This window comes from Paraphaeosphaeria sporulosa (assembly GCF_001642045.1).
Source record: "Paraphaeosphaeria sporulosa strain AP3s5-JAC2a unplaced genomic scaffold CC84scaffold_7, whole genome shotgun sequence".
In the NCBI taxonomy this organism is placed as follows: Eukaryota; Fungi; Ascomycota; class Dothideomycetes; order Pleosporales; family Didymosphaeriaceae; genus Paraphaeosphaeria; species Paraphaeosphaeria sporulosa.
In genome coordinates, this window is record NW_017253366.1 from 214,596 (window position 1) to 242,348 (window position 27,753).

Below are 27,753 nucleotides of genomic sequence, written 5' to 3' on the forward strand. Positions count from 1 at the left end.
TCACTCACTCACTCACTCACTCACTCACTCACTCACTCACTCACTCACTCACTCACTCACTCACTCACTCACTCACTCACTCACTAATACGCACAGGTTAGTTGACTATATATGTCTTTATTCTCCAACTTCTTCGTCAAATCAAACAAAAAACTTATGTGATTGGGTTTCTCTGAGCCGGACTCCGAAGTGGTTTTTAGTTTTTGTCGTTTTTCTCTATTTGCTTTCATTTTGAAACATCAGACGATGCGAGGGTTCGAGTCGGGGTCTGTCCATGAACTCGCTCCAGTTACTTCTTTGCAATTCGATTCCAGTCATACTGTTGAGATGGTTGAATCACAGGCGTTTAGAGTTCTGACGAGGCCATTCTAACACGCTTGACTCGGTCACTACTCCTATTGCTCTGAGCGAAGCATGTCTTCCCCCATGTTCGCATTGCATTTGCACTCTATGACCTTGCTTTGTACAGAATCTCTTCCTTCGAAAATCTCGATCATAGCTCTCACAGCAGTTATTTGCACCATGATTAGACCAATAAACAAGATGCGCTCAATGATGAGCCTTGGGTCACTGGCGCTTTTCTGCACCCTCGAAGCAGCATCTTTAGCAACCAAGACTTCCCTATTGACCTCTTCGCAAATAGTAAGCTCGATTATTAAGCCTGCTTCCACTATAACACGAGCAACCAGGACGGCCCGCACTCCAATTTTCAACGCTCCTTCCTCAGCACAGTCCTCGCTTCCTTCAGCGATTCCAACCCACGAGCCAGGTACACCCCCAACCCCTAAAATCGCAAACTTAACCGCCGCAGACGACGGCTGGAAACACGGCAACGTCCTCATCTATAACTGGTGCACCTACGACGTCTACTTCGTCTCCGTTGGCGCCCACTATCTAGGCGGGTACATCTTCCCTTCCCTCGCACAACCACCCCCGCTTACACCCACAGATACCGTAACGGCTCAACCACAGGGTGGGGCACCCCCGAAGACGCCATATACCACACCATCCCTTCAGGCACGCAGTACACCGAGCCCTTTCGCGCAAGCGCTGGCTGCCCCTACACCGGCGCCCCACCCTACTGTCCCCTCGAAGACAAACTCGCCGGGCAGGCCGTATCCATCAAGATCGCGCGCTCGAACGATCCCGCAGACCAGAACATCACGCAGCTCGAGTACGCGCTGTATCGGAACCCTAACACTCACGACACTTTCAAGCGCCTGTACTACGATGTCAGTCTGCTCGACTGCGGCGCCCCGGATATTGCCGTTACAGACTTCAACGCCACGGAGGTAATGCTTGCGCGTAAAGTGGAGCGGTGTCCGGGGTATGCGGGCGGCGTGGCGGTGACATTTAGTGCGGATGAGGGTGGAAAGGTGTGCCCGCCGGTGTACTGCGATGGAATCAGTAGGTGCTTTATGGTGTATACGTTTGATAGGACAAGGCGGCAGGAGTCGAGTTTTACGTGTGAAAAGGAGTATCGGGGGGAGTTGAGGCTCGATCTTTGTGTGAAGAAAGCGGACGAGGGGTAAACTGCTGTCTCTGTTGTTGAATGGGAGGAACGAGAGCTGATAAGTGTTCTAGGGTGCAAGGTATGGTGGAGAACTTTAGTATTTGGGCGCAGACTGCGACACATGAAGTGGTCATGCTGCAAATGAATAAGACGACACCGCCGTTGGTTAGGTCGACACCGCTCTCGGCCTTGCAGACTGTGGCATCTGTAGTTCTGCAGATGGTTACGCTCGGGACACGGACCAGCACTGTTGTTCTTGCTGCAAGACCTGCGAATGTAAGGATGGTTGCAAGCTCCTCTACTGCAGCATAAGAGAACCTGTTGGAGGCAGGCAGAATGGACTTGGTCAGAGTTTTTGGTCGGTTCTAGGTGACTCTGTTAGGTTTTTTTTCATTGTAATCGATGTCTTGCCTCGATGCTGCAAATCTGAGTCTTCTCCATGAGCGTATGTACATGCCAACAAGCAACACAGAGTAGGTATATCGCCTACCCAGCTTCAATCCGCACCACCCAGTTTTACATTTCATCCCTCAAACTCTTCAGCTCAGGACTGACGCTCTCCTTACTCCTCAACGTCAACCCCGCCGCCCTCTGCGACAGCCCAACACAATCTTGCACCCGCTTCTTCTTCGACAACCCAACCGCCAACGCCCCAACAAACGTGTCTCCACACCCGTTCACACTGACCACCTCTTCCTTCTCCAGCACTTTCGTAGGATACAACCTCACATACAGGCCCCCAACCTCTTGGTCGCCGTTGTTACACCGCGCAAGCACGTACTGCGCCTCGTCCGCTGAACTAAGCACCGGGTCGCCCGCCTTGAGCAACTGCGTCAGGAGCACGCCTTGTGGGCCGAGTTTCGTGAGGATAGTAGGAAAGAAAGGAAGAAGCTTGATCGCTTGTTGCGGGATCCCTGCGTCTACGAGGGCGGGAGTCGTGGTGTATGCGAGCGGGACGCGGAGACCGACAGACGGGATGCCGAGGGCGTCGATGATGGTAAACCACTCAGGTGACTCGAAGAGACCGAGGGTGTAGGCGTGGTTATGCAGGGCCTGGAGTTCGAGCTCGTTGGGTGTGATGATGTCGACGAGTGGGTAGGTAATGGGGTCCTGGCTAGATTTGGGAGGGAAGATACGGAGGGCTTTGGCCACGGAGACTGGCTCGAAGATGGTTGTTGTGTGTGGCGAGGTTCTGCCTAGGTTGAGCCACTTGTGGAGGGAAGTAGAGTCCCAGTTCGCGTCCGCGACAAAGACATCAGGGAGGGTGTGGTTGGATTCCATGTTGAGAAGGTCCATCAGTTGTGATTCGGGTATGTTTTCGAGTATTTTCATATCAGCCATGGCGAGTGTGAGGTCTTTATTCGCGTTGTTGATGGCAACGTACTGAGCAGTACGTGCTGGTTTTGGAAGCGTGCGAATGCCAGTAGTAGTCATGCCTTCATCTTCCAGCTGGCTGAGAGCTGCACGTCCGGTAAGATCATCGCCGACGGCACTACGCAGCTGGACTGCAGCACCAAGGAGATGTGCTGCTTTGGCGATATTGTGAGCTACCCCTCCTAATGTCTGATTGACCACAGCAGGGTTTGACGTATGCATCGCAGGTTCGATTGGGTCAGACGAGTTGGCGAAGGGCGCATAATCACAAGAAAAGTCCACTGCCAGAGCGCCCGCGACCACGACGTCCACTGCTGGGGTTTCTGTTGGTGCTTTGGCTGCAACAGGCGTTGAGTCAGGTAAGACTACACCGTTTGGGCGGGATTTTGTTGTAGTTGCAGGAGTAGACAAGACAGTATTGAAGACTGAAGATGATTTTCTACATACCTACATCAGCACCAAGGTCTATAACTGAGCGGCAAGTCGATTCGCTCACCCTTGGGCATCGTCCTGCTTCGACTCTAGTATCGCAAGCTCTCGGGCTACGATCGTGGCACGCCTCACGTTAGACTCTATAAGTGCCCTGTTTGCGGGGATGCTTGCGCCTTTGGTCAGCTCTTTGATCTTTGCGAGGATAAAAGGTGTGTTGTCTTTGCCGATGATGCCGGAAGCAGTGGCCTGTTTTATGGCTTCCTCAATCACGGCGTCCATGGTTTCCTTGGGGATGGCACTTTCAACGGGAATTGGGTTCGCCAAGAGCAGTCCGGACGAGATACCCAGTGAGTGTTGCGCATCTTGTTACAGTGAGCTTTGAGATGTTCCAATGTGCGGGCAATACGTACGGATGATTGCAGCAGCCTCGATCTCGTTCTCAATCGTCGTGGGACTCTTCACGCCACTGTCCCTGGACCAAAAAGCCGGAAAGTCTACGCTACCCTTGCGCCCGTCGGCGAAGGTGCCGACGAAGGCGCCTTCGGTCTCAAGATACTCCAATGTGCGGGGTATATCGAGGAAGCTCTTGCACCCGCTGGAAATGACGGTGACTGGTGTCCGGCCGAGCTCTGTCAAATCCGCAGATATGTCCATACTGGATTCAGCTCCGCGATGTACTCCACCGAGACCACCAGTACCAAACACCTTTATGCCGGCCAGGTGTGCCAGTAGCATGGTTGCCGAGATTGTAGTCCCTCCATTGAAGTTCTTGCCTACTAATCGCTGCCCGCAGACGTAGCTGAGGTCTCGTCGCGAGAGCTTCAGGGTGGTGTTGCGGCCAGCTGACTCTGTGAGTCTTATCAATTCCTCTGGGTCCATACCCACGTGTACGATGCCGTCCAGAATGCCTATGGTCGCAGGGACACCGCCATTTACGCGGACCACGCTCTCGAGTAGGGAAGCTAAAGCTACGTTCTCGGGGTAGGGGAACCCTGGGTATGGATCAGTACGAGGAGGCGCCAGCAAGCATGCTTCTGCAACGCACCGTGGGTATATATTGTCGTTTCCAGCGCAACGACAGGCTTGTTCGCGTGCAGGGCTTCTCGCACCTCCTCGGACACGCGGAAGAAGCCATTGTTGGTGAGATGGCGCCTCCCTTGGGTGGTGAATGCAGCTCTGCTGGCTGGCGCAAGGCGCGCCCGGTGGGCTGCTCTCAGGAGGGGTCCCATTGCGTGGCTGCGAAGTGAAGTGGCTTTCGCAACGGCCCCGAGCACAGGTCAGAATGCACGGGAAGCTTCAAAGGGCTACTGTGTACGTTCACCGTCCTGGTCGGCGTCCTGCCCTATCGGAGTGCCGGTGCGGGCCTCGGCGCACCGCGAAGCTCGAGGAGCTCCGCGGGTGGCATCGCGCATGGCGGGGCGGAGGCCTTGGCCACTCGGGGCAAGCGCGACCCGCGCGGAGCGGAAGGCACGTCCGGCGTAAGATGCCACGTTCCTGGAGGTGCAGCGCCGCGCAAGCTCCACGAAACCCCCAGTTCCCACGTCGCCTCACCTATGCTTGGGTAACTTGACTGCTACCCAACATGAGGTCCCTCCCTCTATTCTCGAGCTGCCTAGCAGCGCTTTCGGGCTTCGCCTGCGCCGAATTGAACCTCTCGCAGCCGCTGCTCTCGAGGCAGGTGCTCCCCAGCACCTTCAAGCCGCCGCCCGTCTTCAAGAACGTCAACCTGGTCCGCAACACGAACCTGGACAAGGCATACCCGCGAGAAACCATCAACGTCATCATAGAAAACATCGATTCCAAGCCGCAATCGAAATACTACCTGCCGTTCGAAACCAGCTTGATATCGAGAGTTGGCGGGCTCGAGGTCAAGGACAAGAAGGATGCAGACAAGGGCTTCTTCAAGGTCGAGGTCGTCGGGCTTGATGCTCAGAGGTACTGTCTGACGGGCAATTGAAGCTTGGCTTGTCTAACATGATGCATAGCTCGACCGAATTCTACCTGATCCACCTCCCCACTCCCCTCGCACCCAAGCAGCAGCAAACTCTCACCATCTCCTACTCTGTCCTCTCTGCGCTTGCGCCGGTCCCTGCCAAGATTGGGCAGTCTGAGAAGCAATACGTCCAGTACACGTTCAGCGCCTACACGCCCTCCGCCTATGTCACCGAGAAGCAAAAGACGAAACTCAAGTTCCCCAGCGGCGACGTCCCCGATTACACCACCCTCCCGGCCGACCTCAACGCCGAGAAGAAGGCCGACCCGCAAAAGCAGGGCTCAACCTTCACCTATGGCCCGTACAACGATGTTCCAGCTGGTGCTGAACAGGATGTCAGCGTGCGCTATGAGTTCACGAAGCCGCTCACCCACGCTACGCTCTTGGAGCGCGACATCGAGGTCTCGCATTGGGGTGGGAACCTAGCCACGGAGGAGCGCTACTGGCTCACCAACCAGGGTGCTGAGCTGAAGAACCACTTTTCCCGCGTCGAGTGGCAGAAGACGCAGTACCTGAACCCTCCTTCTTCCGCCTTGAAGGGACTGAACCTCCCCTTGCACCCTGGTGCTATGGACCCGTATTTCACCGACGATATCGGCAACGTTTCCACCTCGCGTTTCCGACCGGGCAAGAAGGAGAACCTCCTGGAACTAAAGCCTCGCTACCCCGTTTTCGGAGGCTGGAAGTACAGCTTCCGCGTCGGCTGGAATGCCGATCTGAGCACTTACCTCCGCAAGCTCAGCATGGGCGATACTTATGTATTGAAGGTTCCCTTCCTTGAGGGCCCTCGCCTTGCTGAAGGTATTCAGTACTCAAAGGTGCATCTTCGTGTCATTCTTCCTGAAGGTGCTACGAACGTCAAGTACTCCACCACAGTACCGCTGGTTGACAGCAAGACCACCGTCCACCATACCTTTATGGATACCTTGGGCAGGTCTGCTTTGGAATTGCATGCCATTAACATCATGGATGAGTTCAGAGAGCGCGATTTGATTGTAACGTATGACTACTCGTGGACCGCGGGTTACAGGAAGCCGATCGTCATTACTCTCGGCATGTTTGCTGTTTTCGCAGCGACCTGGGTACTGGGCAGCATTGACACGAGCATTGGAAAGTCCAAGAAGGCATGAAACAAGGTTTCGCGCCAGGAAACACGTTGAGACTTCAGACCGGCATCAATCGTGTCGCGGAAGCGGAAGGATGAGCCGGGCAGACGTGAATAGGGTTGGGAAAAGTCTATGTAGGAGTACCATCGGTTGAAATCTTATGAGAGTCCGCCCTGGACAATCTATGTAGAAAGCATTGAAGCGTTCGCACATGTTCCAAAACGTATCTTCGCGCGATACAAATCCTCACCTGACCCTGTAGTGACTCAATCTTTGATACGTGGCTAAGGTTATGAAGTACAAGTCTAACGTGTGTTCATATTAGGACCCGCTGCAAGGGCGACAATTCTGTTGTCTGCCACTTTAATTCCCGACCTGAAGATACTCTTCTCAGCCACTGCGCCCTGCCGGCTGTTCTATTTGTCGCCATATTCTACTCGATTTATCAAGCTTTGGATGTGCCAACCCCACTTATATGCTGTCCATATACATCAGAGGAAACACCTCAACAGACGCTCTTCGAGACATCCTTCCCAAGCGCACCCTTCTTCACCCTAGAATGCACCGTCACTTTTCACTAGCTGCTACGGCAGGCCTTCCCCTTACTTCTTCGGCATCTCGCTCCACGGCCGATGCGGCCTAATATTCGCGTTCTCCAATTTCTTGGCCACCGCCAACGGCCAGCTCACCTCCTCGCGCTTTCCCGTCCCCGTCTCAGTTCCGCTCCCACTCTGCACGCTCTCCCTCCTCCCCATCTCCGCGCCCGCTCCCACCAGCCCCTTCTCCTCATCCCTGCCCTGCGCTCCACTCCCCTCCATCGCAGGCACCTGGTACTCATGCCCCATCCCCAGCCCGCTCGCCGTCGGCTCAAAGCTGCACGCCTTGCTATCCCTGATCCGATGGATCGTCTGTATGAGGAACGAAATCGTGGTCGTGAGCGAGAGAAACATGCCTGTGCCTGCGCCGATGGCGTAGCCCCGGGTGAGGGGCAGGAGCATGGCGAAGGCGGCGAGGTCGGATGAGGAGTGCGAGTTTGATAGTGTGACGGGGAATTTCAGTGCCAGGGAGAGGGTGGCGGCGAATGCGGTGCCGAGGCTGAGGGAGGAGAGGAGCTCGATGGGGAGAAGAAAGGGGGTTGGGAGGCGGAGGCGGGGGAGTGTGGTGGAGAGGGTGATGAGGATGGTGGCGAGGCTTGAGAAGGCGCCCTGTTGGGTGTGTTAGTTTGGTTGGGGCGAGGGAGGTGACATAGGGATAGGCTGGGCGTACAGCAGCAATGGCGATCAAGATGCGGAGGTGGGCGTCGATTGCGGTGCGCATGAAGGCGCGCCATGCCGCATCTTCGTTTTGCGACTCGAGGTTCGCGACGTCCAGGATGGTGAAGCCGCGATTTTGGATGTCCTGGATAAGGAACCTCGCTGTTGTATCCGTCAGTCATGCTCTTCCTCTACCCGCTCTTCCAACAGAAACATACCCCAGACGCCCACGCCCACAACACCCAACGCAATTACCACAACCAACACCCGCAAGATCGTGAGTACAACGTTCGACCCCATATTACCCAGCTCTTTACTCAAGACCAAACACTAAGTATTAACAAGAACTTATCCAGACCAGCTGGCAGCAAGCTTCCAGAGCGCTAAAGAAGGTAAAAGAGCGACAATGGCGGCGAGGAATCTCGTAAAGTCCGCACACTCAGGCTGAAGTGGCAACCTATGTACGTCTTACCATGCGCCGCCATGCGCCGCGCATCGCCCCGCCAACCCACGGCCTCGCTGCTTCCGACGATCCTATGCAATCAGCTTGAGCCGCAAAATCTGCGTGTGCCAATCCGTCGCAGCTGCCATCGATCTTAGCACACTGGAGTAAGCCTCGACGCGGCGAAGTTACGTGGATGCCACTTGGAGTCAGTTCCCAGAGCATGATTGGACGGCGTACGCGTTCGGCCTGAGGCTTCCCGGTGGGAGTGTACCAGCTACGTGGTTGTCATGCCTTGGGGGGTGCGGATGTCGCAATGGGTGTACGCTTTGGGTGTGGTCGGGGTGCTGAGACGAACCTGAGGCGTGGAGGCGCGGGTTGCAAACCCCTGCAGATCTGGGCATGCGCCAGTATGAAGTATGCAAGCCGCGAACATTTCAAGGTCACACAGACCTTGTGGTACGCGGCAAATCCCTTCCGTATAGAAGGACCGACCGTACTGTTCGAGATGGCTTCACCTTCCAAGGTCGATCATTCATGTATCGCCGGCGGCGGCAGGCGCGTGACAGATACAGCTTCGAAGGTCCAATTCTAGAAGAACATACGTCTTTGTATCTCACAAGTTGCAGTATTCAACCATCAGTATTCAAGTCTACTGTACACGCGCGTATTAGCCCACTTTCCAATGAAGAGGGTTCAAGACCTTATAGCCCCTTTTATGCATAATTGAACAAGAAGCACATCGCAAACGGAACCCTATCCTTACATCCACAAACCCTCTCGCACTCCTGCTCATCCCTTGCATATACGTATTCATCCCTTCAAACCCCCATTCCACCCACCAACACCTAACCTGAACCCAAAGCTCACCGCCACCGCCGCGAAAAGACCCAAGCAAAGCAGCGTCGGACCGACCTTGTCGTGATATGTGACAGCTCGCCGCTTCTTGATCATGTTTACCCGCCATAGATATAGGCCAACTGAGTAGAGCAGAGCGCAGACCGCAATGATGGTGAACGCCCATGCAGCGGCAAGCGCAAGACTGTCGCCGAAGTTGAGCAGCGTGGCTGCGATAGAGCCGAGGAGGATGCTGAATTCAAGCCAAGAGAGGAAGGTTCGCTCGGTGGCGAGTTGGACCTTGGGTTCGACGCGGACGGGAACATGGATGCCTGTAAACGTTAATGTTGTTGATCAGTATGAACAGTTTGAGCAAACTCACGCTTTCCCTTGGGTGCTTTGAAGTGCTTGACCTCACCCGGCTGTTTCCAACTCGGTACCCCAAGTTGGAAGCCACCCTCGCCGACGTCGGTTGCTCGAGGTCGTGGCAGGACGGCTACCAGTCCATTCAATACTGTGCTGCTAAGTGCTTTCGCCTTATGCCTGGCGACCAGAAAGTGGTACTGCCAACCGCCCTTCTGCCGAGCTACTTCCAGCTCATCTTCGTCGTCGCTATCAGAGTCATATATTGGGTGGTCGCTATCATAGAGTCGCTGCGCAGAGATACGCTCTTCTACATCAAGCGCATTCGGCGCGTCGCCATTGTCAATCGTACCATAATCACGACGGCGGTCAAGCTCGTTTTGCTCCTGAATATCGCGCGCATCGCGAAGTCGCTTCAAGTCTTCGTCATCCTGGCTGCCATTACGTGCTGGTGGCAGGCCTGCGTCCTCATCGTCGCTATCATCATCCAGGTTACCGCTAGAACTGATGTCGTTACTTGCTCCAGGTCTTTCAATGCCAAACTTGTGGCTGACAGGCTTGCGAATATCAACATGCATCTGCGGCGTCCAGTATGGGAGTAGATTGATGCGTTTAGGCTGCAGGGTGGAGGTTCCATGGATGTACTTGGAGAATTTGGGTACGGCTTCAACGAGATGAGATGAAGTCAATTCACGGATCCACTGCGGTGGTTCCTGGCCGGCTTGGGTCTGAAGCTTGACCTCGAGCACAGCGTACGGGAAAAGTTCAACGTCCTCTTTAGGCAACTGCTTGAACGGCCAGTCGACACCAATGTCCATGCGGCGCCAGTTGTCTCCAGCACGTTGGCGGCCATCCAGGTTATCCTCGCGCGTCATGGCGAGTTCGGTATCCAGCGATATACGCACGCGGGCATCACCGGGAAGCTGGAAGGCAGTACGGTGATAGAAGGAGCGCGTGACGGGCCCGAGTTTGCGGGTGAGAACGCGGTATTGGATCTCCCGCGCCAGCTGTTCATCTGACGCAATGTCCTTCTCGGGCCTCTTTTGTTCCCTGCGCTCCTTCTCGAATATTTGTTCTGGGGTCAGCTCGCCGCGAAGATAGGCGTTCACGTTCTTCTCCTTGAGCTTGAAACGAGCCTTGACCGACTCTTCGCCTGTCCAGTCCTCGCGATGTGTCTTGCGCTCAATGAAAGCGGTCTCAGTGGACATGTCACCATACCAGCGAATGCGGATAGCCTCGGCTCCTTCGGTCTTTTTCAAACGACCCTCATATAGCTCCCACGTATCCGTATTGTCAAAGTAGATGGAAGAGATGGCAGTGTCGTCCTCGAGAAATGCCTTGCTGGCGTTGAAAACCAAGACTGGCAAGTGCTTTAGGATGATGAGCTTGAGCTCGAGCACATTGTCCGGGTGGACCCAGTACTTGGTCGTTTGGCGGACGAAGTTCTGCTGCTTGCCTCCGGCGGATGAATCGCCCTTGACTGGGTTGCCGCGCGTTCGGACGGTATCGTAGAGTTTCGAGAGCTTAACAACGTAAGCATCGTAGTTGTCCTGGTAGAAGGGCTTCTGCTTGAGGCGGGTCGCGAAAACAGGCTTGAGCGCGAGGCCAGTGACTTTCTGTGCATTGTTAGCCTTTGCTGAAGAAAAGACTATGCAAATTACATACATCGTGCTTCTTGATGATCTTCTGGAAGCCTGTGTAGTTCAGTTGGGTGAACTTGGCAAGATCGTGCACGTCGGCGATGATGTCGCTCAGGTCCTCCTCGAGCAGCTCAAAGTCCTCCTCGGACGGCGACTCCTCGCCCGGCGCAAGCGTATTGCTGTCGACCTTGCCCACGACATCGGTGACCTCCTTCTCGGACGCAGCAATCCGGCGGATGATCTCTTCAGCCTTGACTTTCTGGAAGGTGTAGACCTTGTCTAGCTCGCCCTCGAGCTGCTCGATGAAGCTCTGCTCGGTCTTGTGGTCCCAGGCGCGAGGAGCGCGCAGCGTCGCCTTCAATCCCTCATAGTCGATGTAGTTGAAAACCCAATCGCGGTTCAGCGACTGCTTGAGCTGCTGGCCGAATCTGCAAGGGAGCGTCAGCCTAGTTACATCATACGATCGCGAACATGCATGGACGGCCGGGGTGTGCGCACCTCATGCTTGTCAGCAGCGGCAATTGCGTGCCAGGGCGCCTTCACAAAGACTGATAAGATGGCAATAATAAAGGAAGAGCTCTACAGAAAATCAACAGGGCCAACAGATGTCTTGGAAGGGTGGAACCCCGCCCATGCATGTGTTTGGACACAGACTTTGGAAACAAAGGGCTGGGGCCCAAGCTCTAACGGGTCCCACGCGCAAGTGGGCTCGATGCAGGACGGGCCGCGGTAGCGACGAGTGAGAAGGGCCGACCAACCCACGTGCGGTCTCCAGCTCGTGCAATCGATCTACTTGAAGAGTGAAAGAGTGCTTTTTGTGCAGCACGATCCGCAACGTGCAGGAATCTGAGGTCGTTGTGGTGTCGTCACAATCGTTCTGCTCGTCGCACAGATCTGGGGTGAGCTTGGTAACCAATGAGGCACCGCGGCCGCATTGGGAATCTGGGCACGTGGGTATGTCTGCCAACAATGCTGAGTGCCGCGCTGCGTCCTTTATCTCGGACAATCAAGTACGCAAGATACACTACAAAGTTCGCATCGAGAAGCTGTGAGCTTCTGCTCAAGATTCGTGCGTCTGCCTGGATTCAAAAGCAGATCGAGCCTCCTGCGCAAATTCGCGGATAGTATCATAGTGACGCTGTTCGAGCCTTAGAAAGAAGGATGGGATGAAGTCTTTCCAGTGGACGAGTGAAAACGAGTCCATTTTCCTGTGTATCAGAAGAAGATCGCGAAGTTATATGAGGAGTTTGCCGATAGGCAGAATGTGGATGCTGAGTCTTGGTTGGAAAAGGTGCAGTGCAGAGACTTGTTCTGGTTGAGGAGCTGTAGAAGAAGGCTGGTGTACAGTATTGTCAGAGATTCTCCTCTATATGCTTTACCTCTTCTAGAAAAGCATATTATTTCCATGTGAACACTTGCGGTAGATTCTTGTGACATAGCATTGTAGGCGCATCATAGAGTGAATTACCACAGGATGCGATGCGCTCTGAACCCTCAAATATTGGGTTCAGCCGCGGACCACGATAAATATCTGATATGAACACTGGATGTGTCGAGAAAATACCAACTTATACGTGTAATGACACGATTCCAGTCCTATCTAGACTGGAAATAGTAAACGCCGCCCAATGCCAGTCGATTCAGCCCATGTGGTATGCAGTGCCATTAATGATAAAGCTGTTATTCGAAATGTTCATTCATATCTCGTAAACGTCGTCCATAGGCCCTCCCTCACCCCTTACGTCGCTTCGATTCGACCAGAATGTTGGGTCCTGCTCGGCGCTTGAGTGACGGAGCGGCCGGTTGAGGTTTCGGTACCGGCCTTGGGGCGGAGAATTGTTGGCCAGCAGGTAGTCGGGGCCGCTCAGCACGTTCCGGAGCCGCATCACTCACACGAGGCATAGGCTGTTGCCTGATAATGGGCCGTCGTGTAGTGGATGTACCAGTGGCAGCTGCTGGAGGAGCCTCGGGCTTGGGAACAAGCATGCGCCTTGGTCCTTGACTTAGTGCTTCGGCTTCGGCCATCCTGACCATCCTAGCAGGCACCTGCGTGACCATCCTTCTGTTTTCATTCAGGATGTGCGCGGGCGTCCTGGATGCCGCTGGCCGGGCTCGTTTCGCATCATATATGCCCCGCTTCAGCTTGTCAAAGGCTACCTTGCCCGTCTTCTTGGGCGCAGCTGGATCCCCCCATCCCGAACGTGCACCTCCGCCAAAGGACCAGCCCGAGCGCCGTGCAGAAGGAAGATTCAAGTTCGCGTTGATGATGGTAGTCTGGTGGCCGTTGCGGTCCTTTTGTAGCGCCTGCATCTTCTGTCTCAGCGCCTCCTGCTGAGCCTCCTCTTCAGCGGCCGCCTCTTTCTTGAGCTTTTTGTAGACTTTGCTCCAGTTCTTGGGGTCTCGCGGCTGATGTGGCTTCTTTTCCCAGCCGGGTATGTCTCTCTTGATCAGACGAAGCCATATCTCGCCCGTTTCGCCTTGTATCTGCGGACAGTTTGTTTCGAGCTGGACGAGCTGGTCTGGAATTTGGATCTGTCGGAGCACGGGGGCGAGGAAGGCGTAAGGTAGGTCGCCTATGTCTTCCAGCATGTGTATGTTCTGTACCAGCCGCGTTTTGGCGAGGTGGAAGAGGCTCGGGACAGGCATGGCGATGATATGCCTGCCGACGGCCGGGTTGTAAATCTTTGTTCTCTATAAAATATAGATGACGAGGTCTTCGAAATATGCTGTGGAGGATTGAAAACGGTGCGAGTGTATGGGCGTTGTGGTGTCCGTTTGTCTAGACTGGGTGGCTGAAGCGTATCGCTGACCAGGGAACGATTATGGCGCAGCGGGCGTTGTTGGAGATGGCTTCAGGCGGCTATGGCGGGGTGAAGCTGATATAAGGCTGGCCGGATCGGTTCTTATGGCGACGTGTTATGGCCAGATCGTCTATATTGGATGTTGAGAGAGGACGAGTACAGACAGTGCACCGGTTGCTTGACGATGAAGGCAGGCGCAATTGCAAGGGTCCGCTCGTAGCGGCGACCCAACGCGCGCCAACACGATCGAAAGATCTCTGGTCAACCCCAACCACTGCAGACCTTACGTTCGCCTGCGCCCGTTAAGCGCAATTCCACCAAATTAAAACATGGCACCCAAATTATGGCCTTTGCTGCCTCAATCAGAAGAAGGTGGGACCGTGACGCTCGCGCACTGATTGCTTGCTAAGTCTTTAGACGCTCTCCACAACGTCTCGCGTCTCTTCAATGTCGAATCACGGCCCTATGCCCGCGTCGCCCATCGTATAATCACCTCTAGGGAGCAGGGCAAGCCCACCGACTTCATCCTCTCCGATGCGCGACCTAGACAGCTGCCCACCCCGCCTCCTGACGCCTCGGCCGCAGATGAGGAAGCTGCAGGGCGCGATGCCCTTCGAAAGGAAGAATCGGACAAGATTGAAGCTTGGAGAAAGGAGCTCATCAACGAGTTGGAACTCCTCGACTTTGCAACGCTGCGCTTCGAGCTCACTACCGGCATCAACAACGAAGAACGGGAGCGGTACGCAAAGGAGAAGTTGGCCATTACAGACAAACAGGACCACGTTCGAAAAAACATCGAGAAGCTGCGCGTCGACTTGGAGCAGGCGAAGGAGACGTTGGCTGTCCGCAAGACTTACGACGAGCTGACCAAGAAAATCACCGACAACAAGATGCTGAAGCCGCGAGATGAGCAAGCGATTGCACATGAAAAGCTAGATCAGGAAATCGCCGAGTTGGAACAGGAGGTGCAAAATGCAAAGGCCACCTGGGGCGAACGCCGTACACAGTTCAACCGCATCGAAACCGAGGCCATGAACCTGATGCAGATGATCAAGGATGAAAAGGAGGAAGCAGAGCGCAAGGAAGGCATGCGTGACGACGAGGGCGACGACAAAGACGCCAGCACAAGGGCCGATGTGAGCCATGCGGGGACGCCCAGACCTGACGGCGGTCTCACGCCGGTACACCCCAGCCAGACTGCAGAGTCTTCCAACACGCTCAAAGTTCCGCCTCAAGATCGCCTCTCAGCTCTGTCCGTTGCTGCGTCACCTGCGCCCTCCGGTGCCGGAGAGGATACCGAGATGGGCGAGTCCGGCGACAATGCAGGGCGCAACCCGGCCGATGATTCCGAGATTGAAGAGGGGGAGGATGTCGAAGAAGGCGAACATGAAGGATCTGAGCGCGGAGAAGCCTCAGGGCGTGAAATGGATGAATCATGAAAGGTGGAGCAGTGCCAGTGACATCAGCTCTCGATTCTGTATGATACCCTACTTGTTTGCATAGCGCGGTGTCCAGGATGGTCTTCAATTTGCAGGTGGTTCGTATGTACTATATTGAAATGGGTATAACATCTACAAACACCACCACGCCACGTGCAATTTCATCATGCAGACTCGGCAAGAGTCGCCTTTGCCTCCTCAATCGCATCATTCGCCTTGGTGACCTCTCCAGCTGGTGCATCGCCTCCAGCCTCCTTCTGAATTTGGTCAATACCTGCACAGCAGAGTGCTTTCTTCTACTTACGAGCTGATCCTCCAGCTTCTCCAGAGCGTCACTGATTTTGGCACGCACGGTCGGTATGACAGTCTTGGTCTCCTCGAGACCTTGTTTCTAGGTGGTGTTAAGCTACGTCATGTTTTCAATTTGCACAGAACGAAGTACCTCTTGCCTGAGCATGTACTCTGCGTTTTGGTCGTCGCTGCCGGCCTCAAGCTTCTTGATGCGTGCTTGCTGCTGCTCCATCTCCTTGTGGTAGCTTGCTTCCTCCTTCACCAAGCGGACCAGCGAGGATGTCGCAACGGCGAGCTTCGATGGGGGAGGCATGTTGAGAGTAGTTGATTGATCGAGCTGTGGGTCGAATTGTTGAGCTGTCGGTCTCGAGTGCAAATTTGTGTTTGGTTGCTGCCTTGCACTCCGTCCGTGTTTATGGTCCGTGAAAATGCATCATCACCCCGCGAACCTATCGATATCGCTGCATGCGCGCTAGCCGGTTCTGGCACTAAGAGGGCACTGGGCGCGTCGCGAAACGACGCGAGAAGCACTTTACGCGTCGTCCCCTTTCTGCCATCCCACCTGTTCAGCTTCGCCCCTCGTCGCTGCGCTCTGCGACTGCGTTGACTGATACCATTTTGCTTCAATGTCTTCCCCGGCGCCGCATCGCTCGCAGCGCCCCTCTGCTACCCCGCGGAGGAGTACACGAAATTCCCAAATCCCCTCCAGCCCAGCGCCGGAAGGGCCCGATGCTCAGCTGCACTCTGAGGCATCGCAGGCCTCGCAGCGCGGCTTCAACGCAACCCCACGGGCGAACCGTCTCCAGGCGCCGTCAACACAGTCGCCGCTGTTCTATCGCTCCTCTCCGGGGACACAGTCGACCTCAGGGGCTGCAAACAATGCCCCAGAGAGTGACGGTGGTGCGACGCCCAAAGCGAGCGGAGTAACAATTGGAGGTAGGCTTGCTTGCATGTGTCTCTAGCGCAGACCGCTGATGCTGCCAGATTCTTCTCCCATCCGATACGCCTCCAGCTCCAGCCCAGGACGTGCCCGCCATGCCCATAACACGGATATCCGAAGCAGCAGTAGCGCGCTTTTCGTTCGCGACCCCGGCAGTACAGCAGCCCGGAACAGGCGCAGCGACATCCACTCTGACATTCTCGGCCCTAGTTCTACGGGCAGACGCCGCAGGCTGTTTGTTGACGAGAATGGCATGGCTGTGGAGAACTCTGATGCACCAACCTTCTCGAATCTGAACCCTGACACTTCGGATGCGGAAGTCCTAGGAGGAAACTCGTCGAGGTTCATTTGGGGCACCAACATCTCCATTGCGGATGCCCTGAGTGCCATGAAAGATTTTCTCTTCAACTTCCAGAGGAAATACCGCTTGATCCAGGACGGAGAGCTCGCAGAAGGTGCTAGCCTATCTGCTGACGACCCGGCAATGGCCAGAGAGTACATTGAGATGATGAAGGCCATGCTTGAGATGGGTGTGACACCTCTGAATTTAGATGCACGCAACTTGAAGGCCTATCCTCCCACCAGGAAGCTATGGCACCAACTCCAAGCTTTCCCAAGTGAGATCATCCCCATCATGGATACAGCAATCAAAGATGCCATGATCGAACTTGCTGAGAGACGCATGGCAGAGCTACGAGTGCAGCTGTCTCAGGCCCAGCGAGGACCCGAACGTGGTCATAATTCGAGTTCGCTCCCGCCTATGTTCAGTTCAGATGCTCCGACCCCTGGCGCGCCATCGCCTGGAGGTGCGGCGCTAGATATCCCAGACCTTGTAAGGGAGGTTGACCAGAAGACATACCGCGTTCGTCCCTTTGGCTTGGACAAATCTGTCAACCTGCGAGACCTGAACCCGGGAGATATGGACAAACTTGTGAGCGTGAAGGGTCTGGTCATTAGAGCCACACCAATTATCCCAGATATGAAGGACGGTGAGTTCGGATGGGGTTCCCAATCTCCAGGAGGCCACTAACATCCTTTAGCGTTCTTCAAATGCTCCGTCTGTAACCATACCGTGAGGGTGGATATTGACCGTGGCAAGATCACTGAGCCTACCCGTTGCCCTCGTCCAGTCTGCGAGTCCTCCAATTCGATGCAGATTGTTCACAACCGCTCAGGTTTTGCGGACAAACAGGTAATCAAGCTTCAGGAAACTCCGGACAGTGTGCCGGATGGTCAAACGCCACATTCAGTGTCTCTCTGTGTGTACGACGAGCTTGTCGATGTGTGCAAGGCTGGTGATCGCGTTGAAATCACCGGTGTATTCAAGAGCGATCAGGTCCGTATCAACCCCCGTCAACGGTCTGTGAAGAACATCTTCAAAACCTACGTCGATGTATTGCATATCCAGAAAGTCGACAAGAGGCGTATGGGAATCGACGTTTCCACGATCGAAGAGGAGCTCGCCGAACATGTCGCTGGTAGCGCTGAGGAAACCCGCAAGGTCTCTGAGGAAGAGGAAGCCAAGATCAAAGCAACCGCAGCGCGACCAGATATCTATGAGCTCCTCTCACGCTCGCTAGCGCCGAGCATTTACGAGATGGACGATGTCAAGAAGGGAATCTTGCTCCAACTTTTTGGTGGCACCAACAAGTCGTTCGATAAGGGAGGAAGCCCCAAGTACAGAGGTGACATCAACGTACTTCTGTGCGGTGATCCCTCGACAGCCAAGTCGCAGATCCTTCAGTATGTGCATCGCATTGCCCCTCGCGGTGTGTACACATCCGGTAAAGGTTCATCCGCTGTCGGTCTGACTGCATACATCACCCGCGACCCTGAGACACGACAGCTCGTACTGGAGTCTGGCGCGCTTGTTTTGTCCGACGGAGGTGTCTGCTGTATTGATGAGTTCGACAAGATGTCTGACTCTACGCGCTCTGTGTTGCACGAAGTTATGGAACAGCAGACAGTATCCATCGCCAAAGCCGGTATCATCACCACCCTCAACGCAAGAACCTCCATTCTCGCTTCCGCTAATCCCATCGGCTCCAAGTACAACGTCAATCTTCCGGTCCCGCAGAACATTGACCTCCCGCCTACGCTACTCTCACGTTTCGATTTGGTCTACCTGGTGCTTGACCGCATCGACGAAATGGCCGACCGAAGGCTAGCAAAGCATTTGGTAGGCATGTACCTGGAAGACACTCCAGAGCATGCCAATCGCAACGAGGTGCTCCCAATCGAGTTTCTCACATCATACATCTCCTACGCTCGCACAAACATCCACCCGAAGATCACCGATGGCGCTCAAAAAGCGCTTGTAGACGCTTACGTCGCAATGCGCGCCCTCGGTGCGGACGTACGCTCTCAAGAACGTCGTATCACCGCGACCACGCGTCAACTCGAATCAATGATCCGTCTCGCCGAGGCACATGCTAAGATGCGTCTCAGCGAGATCGTGACCGCAGACGATGTCCATGAAGCCGTTCGCCTCATCAAGTCTGCGCTCAAACAAGCCGCTACTGACGCCCGTACCGGTTTGATCGACATGTCTCTTCTCACTGAGGGCACTTCGACGAGCGACAGGAGAAGGAAGGAGGACCTCAAGCGCGCTGTGCTTGGCGCTATTGATGAACTCGGCAGCGCAGGCCAGAACGTGAGACTGAGTGATTTGGCGAAGAAGGTTAGGGATGGCGCGACAGAGCAGATCGAGAACCAGGAGTTTCTCGAGGTCCTGAAGGCGGCTGAGTTGGAGGGGAGCGTGCAGTTGTCTGGTGAGGGGCCGAGGAGGATGGTCAAGAGGGTTGTTGGGGCTTTCTAGGCGTTGGCATGATGAGATGACTGGGAATGGTGACGACTTTAGGCGTGCGGTTTAGCGCAGTGTAACAATGAAGAGAAGGAGCTTCACGATATACTATAGTTGCGATGGAAGCATATGTAGATATTAATCGACCTGACCCTCGATCTTGAAATATCGTGCGTAATTTAGATTTACAATGATCGATGGCTGATCAGTGGTAACAGGGAATGTCACAGTACACCTTCTGATGCATTTCTACACATCTATCTTCTACCACTCTCTCACCTCACCCCCCGGCCCAATAAACCCAGGCGAAACCCACGCCTTTGAATCCTTGCTTTCTCTCCGAACCCACTCCTCGTCAATCTCAATGCCCAGTCCTGGTCCCGCCATCAACTCAACATACCCCTCGTCCACCTTCCACACCTCTGGATTCGTGATATAGCTCGTCAAGTCTTGGCTCCCGGCATTATAATGGATACCCAGGCTCATCTCTTGTATCGCGAAATTGGCCACGCTGGCATCGACCTGGATGCATGCTGCAAGCGCAATAGGGCCTAGTGGACAGTGCGGTGCAAGCGCGACGTCGTAGGCCTCGCACATTGCTGCGATGCGCTTGAGCTCGGATATACCGCCCACGTGCGAGATATCAGGCTGGAGTATGTCAACGCAGTTTGCTTCCAGGAAAGGCCTTACATCCCAGCGCGAATGTAGACGTTCGCCGAGGGCAATCGGGATGCTGGTGTGATAAGCAAGCGCCTTTATCCCGCCGATGTGCTCGGAGAGCAAGGGCTCTTCGATGAAGAGCGGCTGGTGTGGTTCGAGGGCTGCGGCGAGCTGCTTGGCCATAGGTTTGTGAATACGCCCGTGGAAGTCCATGCCTGCGTCCATACCGAGTGCTTTTACCTAGCACACGGATACAAAGTCAGTGTGAGTCAAGATAGGGTGGTACATGTCTCAGCGAAGCGTAGAATCGAGTCAATCGTTCTGCAAGAAATACACGTCCACTTTGTACCCGGTGAATTACTCACGGTCTTAAGGCGCTCAACGCTAGAGATGAGGGTAGAGGGGGAGTCGAGCCAGCCAATGTCTTCGGTGGCGTTCATTTTCACAGCGAGGAAGCCTTGGGCTTTGCGGGCGAGGCTGAGGGTGGCAAATGGTTATTATGATTGATGGAGAAGTGTTGCAAAGGGGGTACTTACGCTTGAGTTTCGACATCTGAGGGCCTATCGCCGCCGATCCAAGCATAGACCTTCAGCTTGGAGCGTACTTTGCCGCCGAGGAGTTGGTAGATGGGTACGTTAAGCTTGCGGGCTTTGAGGTCCCAAAGGGCGATGTCGAGGCCTGCGAGTGCGCTCATGAAGACAGGCCCACCTCTGTAGAAGCTGGTTCGCCATGACATCTGCCAGATGTGCTCGATGTCGCTGGAGAAGTATCAGAGTTGTCTAGAGATAGCACGTGTCTATCGATGGCCGTACTCAGCTTCGAAGCCTATATATCGTTCTATCCACGCATCGAGGCAGCCTTCCACTGCTTGTGTGTGGCCCTCGAGGGAAGCTTCGCCCCAGCCAAAGTTACCCACCTCGTCGGTAATCTTGACGAACAGCCATCGCGGCGGCACACGGAAGTATTCTATTTTGTTAATTTTGCCCATTTCTGCCAACTCTTGTTCAAATGCTGCTTGATTTAAATCAAACAGATTCTTCAAAAAACTTCTTAGGATCTCAATTCAATCAAGCTGCTGATAGTAATGCTTCGCGTACGCCGCATCAGAGACCAAGTCGATTGCAAGAGTGTTCGTTTGACTCCGGTGCCCTACCTGCTATGGTTACTCTTGCTACGGAGACGGGATAGTCATTGATGAGTCGACATCGCCCCTTCCAGAAGAATGTGCCGGTTCGGGGGATACGTGCTTTCCCCAACACTGGACGGGTCATCCGAAGTCGGATGTTGCAGGATGGCGGGGTAGTCACGACCCCCACCCCCCACTAAAGATATTCCTTCGGTGGATTCGCCCCCGAACTATATAATCCAAAGGGCTCCAAGCCGATTTTTTTTCTTCTTTCTTTGCTTCGGTGATAGACATCAAATACGGAATGCATCTCGCGAACACCTAGTATCTGGCGAAGCTGCTGCATGGGGGCGAGGTCCGCTTCGATGTCCTCTGCAAAAGATTGGCTGGTGCCGTGCTTTCAAATCATTACACAGTAGACTTTACCTTAATTCTCAATCTTGAGGTTCATCGCTGGGTAGGGGACTTCAAGTGACGGGTGTGGTGTGCGTGTTGGTTCTCGCACAAGGTTGCCAAGATTTCACTAGGATAACGCAACAGCAACATACTCATTGAGTTCCATAGGTCATTGGTGTTAATGCCTAGCTGTGTCTGATCGAATCAAACTAACATGCAAATTTTTAGATATACTTCAACTCAGCAGTGGTGCCCTTCGGCGGACCTGTACCACACCCTCGCTAGCCTTGCAAACATCGCCGGTCGCACATCAAAACAAAATGTCTCCAGTCAAACACTGTGACGGGCGATAACACACCACGCGGGGCTTACCCTCCGAAAATTAGCTCGGTTGACAGCTTGCAAAAACTGAGTATTCTTTTTCTTGTACCAGGATCCGTGGTTTTCGTCTTGACCCGATCATTTCCACTACCGAAACTTGCCGTAACGTTTCAGACCACGATGAGGCGACTACGCCATCGAATCTTCCACCAATTCTCAAAAAATTCCCGCGATCAATGCAAGATCAGCCCCTTTAATTGCATCAGAGGGCTGACCGCCCATTGCACTATCGCCACTTTGCCATGCAGGGTCGCATTGATCTACACTCTTGGCGTGGTGTAGCACCCTTCCTTCAAGCCACACCCGCGCGTCTCGCCTCCACAAGACAAGGGTTCCACTCAAACGGTGAAGCGCTTCCGTAAATTCGGTAAAAATGCTGGACAAAACTGGGACACATCCCGGCGAACTCAGCTCGGAGACATTCCGATCTAGAGGTGGCATGTTTTACTGCACGGATCGGGACGGGGATGTTTGGAGAGTGAAGCTGAAGCAAACTTTGAGCAAGTGGATGTGTTTTTCTGTTTGCGGAACGTGGTCAGAGTTGGGCGACAGTGATAAATTCCTTACGTTCTTCGAGTGATGGTTGAGATCTAGCGATACTAAAGGATAGTGCTACCTGTATGCTTACTTACCCTCTCCTACTTTCGTTAATGTTCACCACTTTTCCATATATCTACTAAGTTGAAGACATTGTATGACCGGATCACTATGGACAAGCAGAGTGTCATCCCCGCTGAACAACGCCTCGATAGCTTCAATATCTACCGTACGCATTACAAAAAGATCCAAGACCACGAGATCGAGTTGGGCATCCTCATCCCAAAAGACCTCTCGCCAGGGTTGCATCCTGTCTTTGTTAGGTTCCACGGCGGGGGATGCGTACGTACAACTTCTCCATAGTGCTCAATAAGCGCCTATGCTGACGATACAGAAGGTGTCCGGGACATGGGCGTACCCAAACTGGTTTGCAAACTGGCTCATCCCACTCGTCCACAATAGCAACGCCATCGTTGTATCCCCAAATTATCGCCTTCTTCCGGAGCACAACGGAGACGACATTCAGGAAGATCTCGCCGACTTTTGGACATGGTATACTTTTCTGAATGATTCCTCACCTAGAGGGTCCTGCTGACGTACTTCCAGGTTCAAGGACGGTGGCGTGACGAAATATCTCTCCAGCAGAGCTGGTCCGTATGCAGCCATTCAGCTAGACTACACGCGCATCCTCGCGGGCGGCGATTCAGCAGGTGGCTACCTCGCCATCCAATCTGGGCTGACCCAGCCTAGAGGTACATTGTGCGCCATAATTGGGTGCTACCCCATGACGAACTACTTGCGACGGAAGCAAGAAGCCATATTCATGGAAGAGCCGTCGCCGCCCGAGTCTATCATCGATGTAAGCTCCTCTGTCTCTTGCTGTCCCGTTACGACATTTGAAGCTCTTCCCTGCGCTACCCGCCTACCCTGTCGCATTCTCCGATACCCACATTAACTAGTCTGCGAAGGAGCACTTGAAGACCGTAGAGACCGGCACCATCATCTCAGGCGCCCCGCCCCGTCCCCGTAATCGCCTATCCTACGCCCTCTCTGCCTACGGCCGCTATACCCACTTTTTCGGCACCGGGTCCCACCTGTGGCCCATTTCCTTACTCGACTCTGGCGCAGCCACATATATTCCGCCCACGATCATCATTCACGGTGACGAGGACAAAGCAGTCAGCATTGATGACTCGAGGCTCTTCGTGAAAAGGGCTGCAGAAGTTGTAAGGGAGGGAGAGGTGAGGTTGGTAGAGATAGAAGGAGTGGATCATGGGTTTGATATGGAAGCTAGTGAAAAACAGGAGTGGGTTAGGGGCGTGGTGAAGTGGGTTGAGGAGAGATGGGTGGGTCGAGGGGTGATTTGACGCGAGCTGGTGAAGGCGTTCGAGGCGCAAGGTTAGGGAAATAGGATTTTTTCGGAGTAAGATCGGGTAGAGCAACTGTGAAGTAACGGCCAGAGCACAATTACCGTTGGAGAGTGTCACAAGACTCGCGCACCACTCGCTGCAACATTGACTTGAGGTCAAAAGCGGCCATGGTCAAACTTAACACTCTTCGGGTCCATGGGATATACATTGCTGGGTACATGCTGGTCTAGGATCAATGTTTTCCTGCATGTAAATTATAATTTTGTGTGAGTGACAAGGACAGAGGTACAAAGTCGGCTAGCTATCCGATGTGTAACCTACATATCGCATTGTGCGACGACCATCCCAGTACAAAGTGGCAATAGATTGGCCTAGATCTCGAAGCTTGCGGCGCTGCGGGCTTCTCCGATACTCCCGGTGAAGACTGAATGACAGCATGCGCTAGCATGTGTTGTCGAGGTATTGGACCCAAGGTGGTGTGCGCTTCGCTTAAATGGAAAATTCTTCTGGTCACAAGTTATGCCGCATGAGACCCTGGTTCGCGATTAACTCCGTATATAGGGTGGTATTGCACTTTCAAAGGAGCGCGTGCTTCTTGTCAGTATTTTTGCTACAGATGATATATTAATTTTCACAGTCCATATTCATCAAAGCGCATTCGGGCTTGTGGTTTAGTGGTATAATTTTCCCTTAGCATTTGTGTGGTTTACTACAACATGAAGCGTGGGAAAGGTCCTGGGTTCGATTCCCAGCAAGTCCATTCCTTTTTACTCTTATCGAGGACAGCAAGACATTTACTTTTTGCCCCCTTGCGCTCTACAGACCGCAGCACTGTCCAGGACATGCATGCTCTTCTGTCTAAGCAAAGAACGTTACCAAGCTCCCAAGAACCGAGGTTCAGCATCAGAAATATAGGCATGACCTAACGGTCACTAGCCAACCTTGCGCTTTTGAGGCAAGTCAAGTATTTTGCCAGCAAAGATTGCTCGCCCGTGGGTTTCCACTCGTCAGCTTGCTCAAAGGACGAAGAATGGTAATATGCATTCTCTCGCTTCGACGTGAATACTGGCAATACAGTATCACGATCAGGGCCTAAGTGCATGTGTGCGTAGTCGCTCAAGTCACTCTAGGGTAATTCTTAAGAATCCTAGAAACTAGAAACCTCACATCGCGTCTTCACGATTCCACGAGAGACATTTAGAAGGAATTCTCAGAATGCATTTCTGAGTTAGAAGAGTGCGAAAATAGGGTTGGACAGGTTTGACAGTTCACACACAACACATGCATGTACTTGAACTTCCACTTAGAGCATCTTGATACTCCACAGTACGACTGCGCGAAAAAAGATCAGACCACTTAAAATTACATTTTCGGTGCTCTCCACAAAGCCACCGGCTTGGCAGACATCCGCAGTTCAAGCAAGGATGCAGCTTGACAAAGTCCACGTTTCGAACCTTGCATCTATGCGTGGACTGGCTTGGCAGTCTGAGGACAGCACGTGGTGTGTGTGGGCCACCCCTCAGGCACATGCGTAACGATGACATGACAGCACGACGAGGTGATACAAGTGACAAGTTGGTGACGGTGAGGCAGCAAGACGAACGAGGTATTGATGTGTTTCATAGAATGATCAATGCGGACGGTGCGCATGGTAGTAATGTTCATGTAACGAGCGTCAGGAGACCGGGGGTATTCTAAAAGCCGAAAGGACGCGAGCTATGCTACATGGAGGGCCAATAAGGAAGGTATGCTCTTTCAATCATCAGTGTGTAAAACAAGAGGAAACGAAGGTAGGAGAACGGTTGCGCTGCTCTAAATCTGTTGGGTATTGCGGACGGTGACCCGCGGAATGCTTCCTGCACCATCGTCTCCAGGCAACTCGAGAATTAGACATAAAACGCCAAAATAAACTCATTACATCCTTCATTGCAAGAACTCGTACTGCTCGCTATGGTTTTCGCTTGATACTGGGATTCCGAAGGGCAGTGCTGCCCGATTCATATGGGCCATCGTTGACGTTGATCCAGTTGGGCACAGTACTACTCCTTTTGCGGGAGTTCTGCCTTGTGACGCTTCCTCTCACCATGCGGCCGCCTACTTTACCGAAGCTGAGCACCTCGGGTCGGTCCAGATCGAATGGATCTGACTGCCGTACTCCTCTGCCGAACACGTTCGTCGCTGGTCTTGAAGGCCCAGGTTCGCCGAAAAAGAACGAGTCCTGGGACATGCGAGACACTGTGCTCGAAGTCGCATTGAATTGAGGAAGCGGTGCATAAGTGTTGGCCGGCTTTGACGGAGTGGGCGGCAGTGGGCGGGTCGGGGGAAGCGGTGGCGGGTCTGACGGGTCAAAGAAAGGATTCGACTGACGGTCGGTATAGATCGATGAGGCGTGGTACGTCACTGGGTTTGAGTGTAGCGCAGTTTGAGAGCTTGTCGTTCGTTTGTGCTGTTGGGCAGTCTCGCGAAGCCACTCCGGCGTACCGCTACCGTTTTGGGCGTCTATCTCATCAAGTATTGAGGCGAAAGGATCGCGTGGGTTCCTTTCCGATTTCGCAGCAGGCTTCGGTGCAAGAGGACCACTTTGTTGAGGTTGAGGGGAGGCAGGATCGGGGTTCAGCAGTTGGAGACTCTTGGGCGGATCTGGCGGGTCGGCAAAGGGGTTTACGCCAGCATTGCTGTTGCGAAGAACTGGATCATCCACAATGTTCGGGAAAGGAGAATTTTGGCCAACAACCAGGCTGTCTTGCTTCTTCTGGAGAAATGTTCGAGACCTCTTCAGAGTAGGCATCCGACCGAATCCTCCAAATCCACGAAGCTGTTGTCGGAACTTCGAGGGGGGCTCGCTGATTGATTGACTCCTTCGGGCTGTTCCGACTGAATAGACTGAGCTGGCATTCCGAGTGTGTTTGCGGTATGGATTTGATGCAGGTCCGGACTTGTCACCTTTCAATCTCGCAACGAACACTCGTAGCCCTGCTGGTATGCCTCTTATCTTCTCGGGAATCGCGCGTATTTTGGCAGATAACCCTCCCTCTTCTCTTTCCCGTTTCTCACTCAGACGTTGTTGCCATTTCTCAAAGGTACCATCGTTCCTTCTCCTCAAGCACAAGAACAGCAGCGCACTGACAAGAGCAAGACCTACGAAGCCGCCCACTACGCCACCTGCAATAGGAGCCACATTTGTTGAGCCATTCAACGGAAGCGTCAAGCTGCCGCCTCCATCAGTCGTTCCAGTGTCGGGCGCTATAACACCTGCGGATCCACCTGTTGGAATGCCTGTGTCGGTGGGCTGCGATAGTACGGGCTGGGTATCGGGCGACGGGTCTTCGGGCAGTACCGATTGTACAGGCGCAGAGGATGAAGCCACTGGTACTGGAAAGTCAGACAGTGTAGAAGACGCAGCAGGTACATCCACCAATATAGATCTTGTCGTTGATACAGCTGCAGGATTTGAGTCAGAGCTTGCTGGTGCTGGGGTGGCTGATGGTGTTGGTGTAGAGTTGACAGCGGTCTCAACCGACGGTGTCTCAACGACATCAGGTACAGGTGCCGGGACTGCAGCTGCGGGTGCCTGTGGCGAGATGTTCGCGAGAAGCGAAGATTGCGCTGCTACAGAGGAGACTGCGCTACTCGTACCTATCGCCGTAGAGACCGCTTCGGTTGATGTGGCCTGCCCTGTTGTGTCGGTGGAAGTAGACGACGCCGGAGGTGGAGGTGAAGGCGCTTCGGCTATCGAGCTGCTTTGTATCGATTGCACATTCTGAGTGCTCGTCGAAGTCGATTCAATGATAGAAGTAGTGGTCGAGGTAAGGGTCGATGTGGCTGTTCGGGCTCGCGAGCGCGTACATCGCCGCCCGCTTACCGTCGTTATAGTCTGTGATGGAGTGGCCATGCAGAAGATGCACTCATAGAAAAAGAAGCGCCGCTAAAGGCTCGAGAGAAGGGAAGGAAGGAAAAGATCAAAGCGCCGCTGGCGCTTCGAGCATGTTAAACGTGTAAACGGGGGAAATTGAGGTTTCTGCGGGTTGATGCTAGAGAACAGAGACACAGAGAGAG

General features: G+C 53.9%; 12 protein-coding genes and 1 non-coding gene across 13 annotated transcripts in view; 6 read left to right on the plus strand and 7 right to left on the minus strand.

Moving 5' to 3' along the window:
• CC84DRAFT_1218787 (uncharacterized protein) overlaps positions 1-1,825 on the plus strand; it is a gene marked incomplete at both ends in the record, with an annotated part of 2,535 nt that extends 710 nt beyond the window's left edge. Inside the window, 3 exons of the mRNA XM_018183031.1 lie at positions 812-902; positions 950-1,528; positions 1,585-1,825. Coding sequence (XP_018033829.1) covers positions 812-902; positions 950-1,528; positions 1,585-1,825 — 911 coding nt within the window. The remainder of the gene's footprint in view (positions 1-811; positions 903-949; positions 1,529-1,584) is intronic.
• Positions 1,826-2,041: 216 nt separating this feature from the next.
• Positions 2,042-4,667, minus strand: CC84DRAFT_1122707 (uncharacterized protein; the record flags this gene model as incomplete). The annotated part of the gene is made up of 4 exons (XM_018175640.1): positions 4,365-4,667; positions 3,730-4,311; positions 3,384-3,681; positions 2,042-3,326 (listed from the first exon to the last, which is right to left on the minus strand). Coding segments are annotated over exons 1-4 (2,349 nt in total), but the record flags the coding sequence as incomplete, so codon positions are not given.
• A 169-nt stretch (positions 4,668-4,836) lies between these two features.
• Positions 4,837-6,653, plus strand: CC84DRAFT_1260621 (Ribophorin I). The gene is made up of 2 exons (XM_018184997.1): positions 4,837-5,254; positions 5,305-6,653. Exons 1-2 carry the CDS (start codon positions 4,902-4,904, stop codon positions 6,440-6,442), a joined length of 1,491 nt encoding a protein of 496 aa, XP_018033831.1. The 5' UTR covers positions 4,837-4,901; the 3' UTR covers positions 6,443-6,653.
• A 203-nt stretch (positions 6,654-6,856) lies between these two features.
• CC84DRAFT_1260622 (uncharacterized protein) lies at positions 6,857-7,971 on the minus strand (the record flags this gene model as incomplete). Its single annotated transcript, XM_018184998.1, has 3 exons — positions 6,857-7,623; positions 7,685-7,833; positions 7,890-7,971. The coding sequence occupies 3 exons, from the start codon at positions 7,969-7,971 to the stop codon at positions 7,021-7,023; spliced, it is 834 nt and encodes a 277-aa protein (XP_018033832.1). The 3' UTR covers positions 6,857-7,020.
• Positions 7,972-8,882: 911 nt separating this feature from the next.
• CC84DRAFT_840929 (SPX-domain-containing protein) lies at positions 8,883-11,590 on the minus strand. Its single transcript, XM_018187618.1, has 4 exons — positions 11,452-11,590; positions 10,979-11,381; positions 9,333-10,929; positions 8,883-9,282 (listed from the first exon to the last, which is right to left on the minus strand). The coding sequence occupies exons 1-4, from the start codon at positions 11,454-11,456 to the stop codon at positions 8,927-8,929; spliced, it is 2,361 nt and encodes a 786-aa protein (XP_018033833.1). The 5' UTR covers positions 11,457-11,590; the 3' UTR covers positions 8,883-8,926.
• Positions 11,591-12,318: 728 nt separating this feature from the next.
• On the minus strand, positions 12,319-13,920 carry CC84DRAFT_1165701 (uncharacterized protein). The gene has a single exon (XM_018178778.1). It carries the CDS (start codon positions 13,597-13,599, stop codon positions 12,685-12,687), a length of 915 nt encoding a protein of 304 aa, XP_018033834.1. The 5' UTR covers positions 13,600-13,920; the 3' UTR covers positions 12,319-12,684.
• An 11-nt stretch (positions 13,921-13,931) lies between these two features.
• CC84DRAFT_840975 (uncharacterized protein) lies at positions 13,932-15,473 on the plus strand. The gene is made up of 2 exons (XM_018187619.1): positions 13,932-14,126; positions 14,172-15,473. Exons 1-2 carry the CDS (start codon positions 14,084-14,086, stop codon positions 15,191-15,193), a joined length of 1,065 nt encoding a protein of 354 aa, XP_018033835.1. The 5' UTR covers positions 13,932-14,083; the 3' UTR covers positions 15,194-15,473.
• On the minus strand, positions 15,265-15,902 carry CC84DRAFT_1165702 (tubulin binding cofactor A). The gene is made up of 3 exons (XM_018178779.1): positions 15,636-15,902; positions 15,498-15,584; positions 15,265-15,450 (listed from the first exon to the last, which is right to left on the minus strand). The coding sequence occupies exons 1-3, from the start codon at positions 15,795-15,797 to the stop codon at positions 15,358-15,360; spliced, it is 342 nt and encodes a 113-aa protein (XP_018033836.1). The 5' UTR covers positions 15,798-15,902; the 3' UTR covers positions 15,265-15,357.
• A 136-nt stretch (positions 15,903-16,038) lies between these two features.
• On the plus strand, positions 16,039-19,381 carry CC84DRAFT_1206843 (DNA replication licensing factor mcm4). The gene is made up of 3 exons (XM_018182060.1): positions 16,039-16,420; positions 16,469-17,413; positions 17,465-19,381. Exons 1-3 carry the CDS (start codon positions 16,111-16,113, stop codon positions 19,240-19,242), a joined length of 3,033 nt encoding a protein of 1,010 aa, XP_018033837.1. The 5' UTR covers positions 16,039-16,110; the 3' UTR covers positions 19,243-19,381.
• A 69-nt stretch (positions 19,382-19,450) lies between these two features.
• CC84DRAFT_1122722 (mandelate racemase/muconate lactonizing protein-like protein) lies at positions 19,451-21,177 on the minus strand. The gene is made up of 4 exons (XM_018175641.1): positions 20,700-21,177; positions 20,424-20,645; positions 20,253-20,364; positions 19,451-20,127 (listed from the first exon to the last, which is right to left on the minus strand). Exons 1-4 carry the CDS (start codon positions 20,873-20,875, stop codon positions 19,492-19,494), a joined length of 1,146 nt encoding a protein of 381 aa, XP_018033838.1. The 5' UTR covers positions 20,876-21,177; the 3' UTR covers positions 19,451-19,491.
• Positions 21,178-22,498: 1,321 nt separating this feature from the next.
• CC84DRAFT_1218796 (alpha/beta-hydrolase) lies at positions 22,499-23,694 on the plus strand (the record flags this gene model as incomplete). Its single annotated transcript, XM_018183032.1, has 4 exons — positions 22,499-22,669; positions 22,722-22,879; positions 22,934-23,186; positions 23,287-23,694. 4 exons carry the CDS (start codon positions 22,499-22,501, stop codon positions 23,692-23,694), a joined length of 990 nt encoding a protein of 329 aa, XP_018033839.1.
• A 663-nt stretch (positions 23,695-24,357) lies between these two features.
• Positions 24,358-24,457, plus strand: CC84DRAFT_t64. Its single transcript has one exon. It is a non-coding gene; the product is annotated as a tRNA-Ala (tRNA).
• Positions 24,458-25,443: 986 nt separating this feature from the next.
• Positions 25,444-27,695, minus strand: CC84DRAFT_841056 (uncharacterized protein). The gene is made up of 2 exons (XM_018187620.1): positions 27,334-27,695; positions 25,444-27,138 (listed from the first exon to the last, which is right to left on the minus strand). The coding sequence occupies exons 1-2, from the start codon at positions 27,587-27,589 to the stop codon at positions 25,646-25,648; spliced, it is 1,749 nt and encodes a 582-aa protein (XP_018033840.1). The 5' UTR covers positions 27,590-27,695; the 3' UTR covers positions 25,444-25,645.
• Positions 27,696-27,753: the final 58 nt, after the last annotated feature.

Coding starts and splice junctions, on each gene's coding strand:
- CC84DRAFT_1260621 (XM_018184997.1), top strand. CDS start 4,902: ATGAGGTCCCTCCCTCTATTCTCGAGCTGCCTAGCAGCGCTTTCGGGC. Junction 5,255..5,304: donor GTCGGGCTTGATGCTCAGAG/GTACTGTCTGAC, acceptor CATGATGCATAG/CTCGACCGAATTCTACCTGA.
- CC84DRAFT_840929 (XM_018187618.1), bottom strand. Junction 10,930..10,978: donor AGATCATCAAGAAGCACGAT/GTATGTAATTTG, acceptor AACAATGCACAG/AAAGTCACTGGCCTCGCGCT. Junction 9,283..9,332: donor CAAAGCACCCAAGGGAAAGC/GTGAGTTTGCTC, acceptor TAACGTTTACAG/GCATCCATGTTCCCGTCCGC.
- CC84DRAFT_1165701 (XM_018178778.1), bottom strand. CDS start 13,599: ATGCCTGTCCCGAGCCTCTTCCACCTCGCCAAAACGCGGCTGGTACAG.
- CC84DRAFT_840975 (XM_018187619.1), top strand. CDS start 14,084: ATGGCACCCAAATTATGGCCTTTGCTGCCTCAATCAGAAGAAG. Junction 14,127..14,171: donor GCTGCCTCAATCAGAAGAAG/GTGGGACCGTGA, acceptor CTAAGTCTTTAG/ACGCTCTCCACAACGTCTCG.
- CC84DRAFT_1165702 (XM_018178779.1), bottom strand. CDS start 15,797: ATGCCTCCCCCATCGAAGCTCGCCGTTGCGACATCCTCGCTGGTCCGC. Junction 15,585..15,635: donor AGTACATGCTCAGGCAAGAG/GTACTTCGTTCT, acceptor AACACCACCTAG/AAACAAGGTCTCGAGGAGAC. Junction 15,451..15,497: donor AGAAGCTGGAGGATCAGCTC/GTAAGTAGAAGA, acceptor GACCAAATTCAG/AAGGAGGCTGGAGGCGATGC.
- CC84DRAFT_1206843 (XM_018182060.1), top strand. CDS start 16,111: ATGTCTTCCCCGGCGCCGCATCGCTCGCAGCGCCCCTCTGCTACCCCG. Junction 16,421..16,468: donor GAGCGGAGTAACAATTGGAG/GTAGGCTTGCTT, acceptor TGATGCTGCCAG/ATTCTTCTCCCATCCGATAC. Junction 17,414..17,464: donor TATCCCAGATATGAAGGACG/GTGAGTTCGGAT, acceptor AACATCCTTTAG/CGTTCTTCAAATGCTCCGTC.
- CC84DRAFT_1122722 (XM_018175641.1), bottom strand. CDS start 20,875: ATGGGCAAAATTAACAAAATAGAATACTTCCGTGTGCCGCCGCGATGG. Junction 20,646..20,699: donor TATATAGGCTTCGAAGCTGA/GTACGGCCATCG, acceptor ATACTTCTCCAG/CGACATCGAGCACATCTGGC. Junction 20,365..20,423: donor TCAGATGTCGAAACTCAAGC/GTAAGTACCCCC, acceptor TGCCACCCTCAG/CCTCGCCCGCAAAGCCCAAG.
- CC84DRAFT_841056 (XM_018187620.1), bottom strand. CDS start 27,589: ATGGCCACTCCATCACAGACTATAACGACGGTAAGCGGGCGGCGATGT. Junction 27,139..27,333: donor AGCGGTCTCTACGGCGATAG/GTACGAGTAGCG, acceptor CAAATCCTGCAG/CTGTATCAACGACAAGATCT.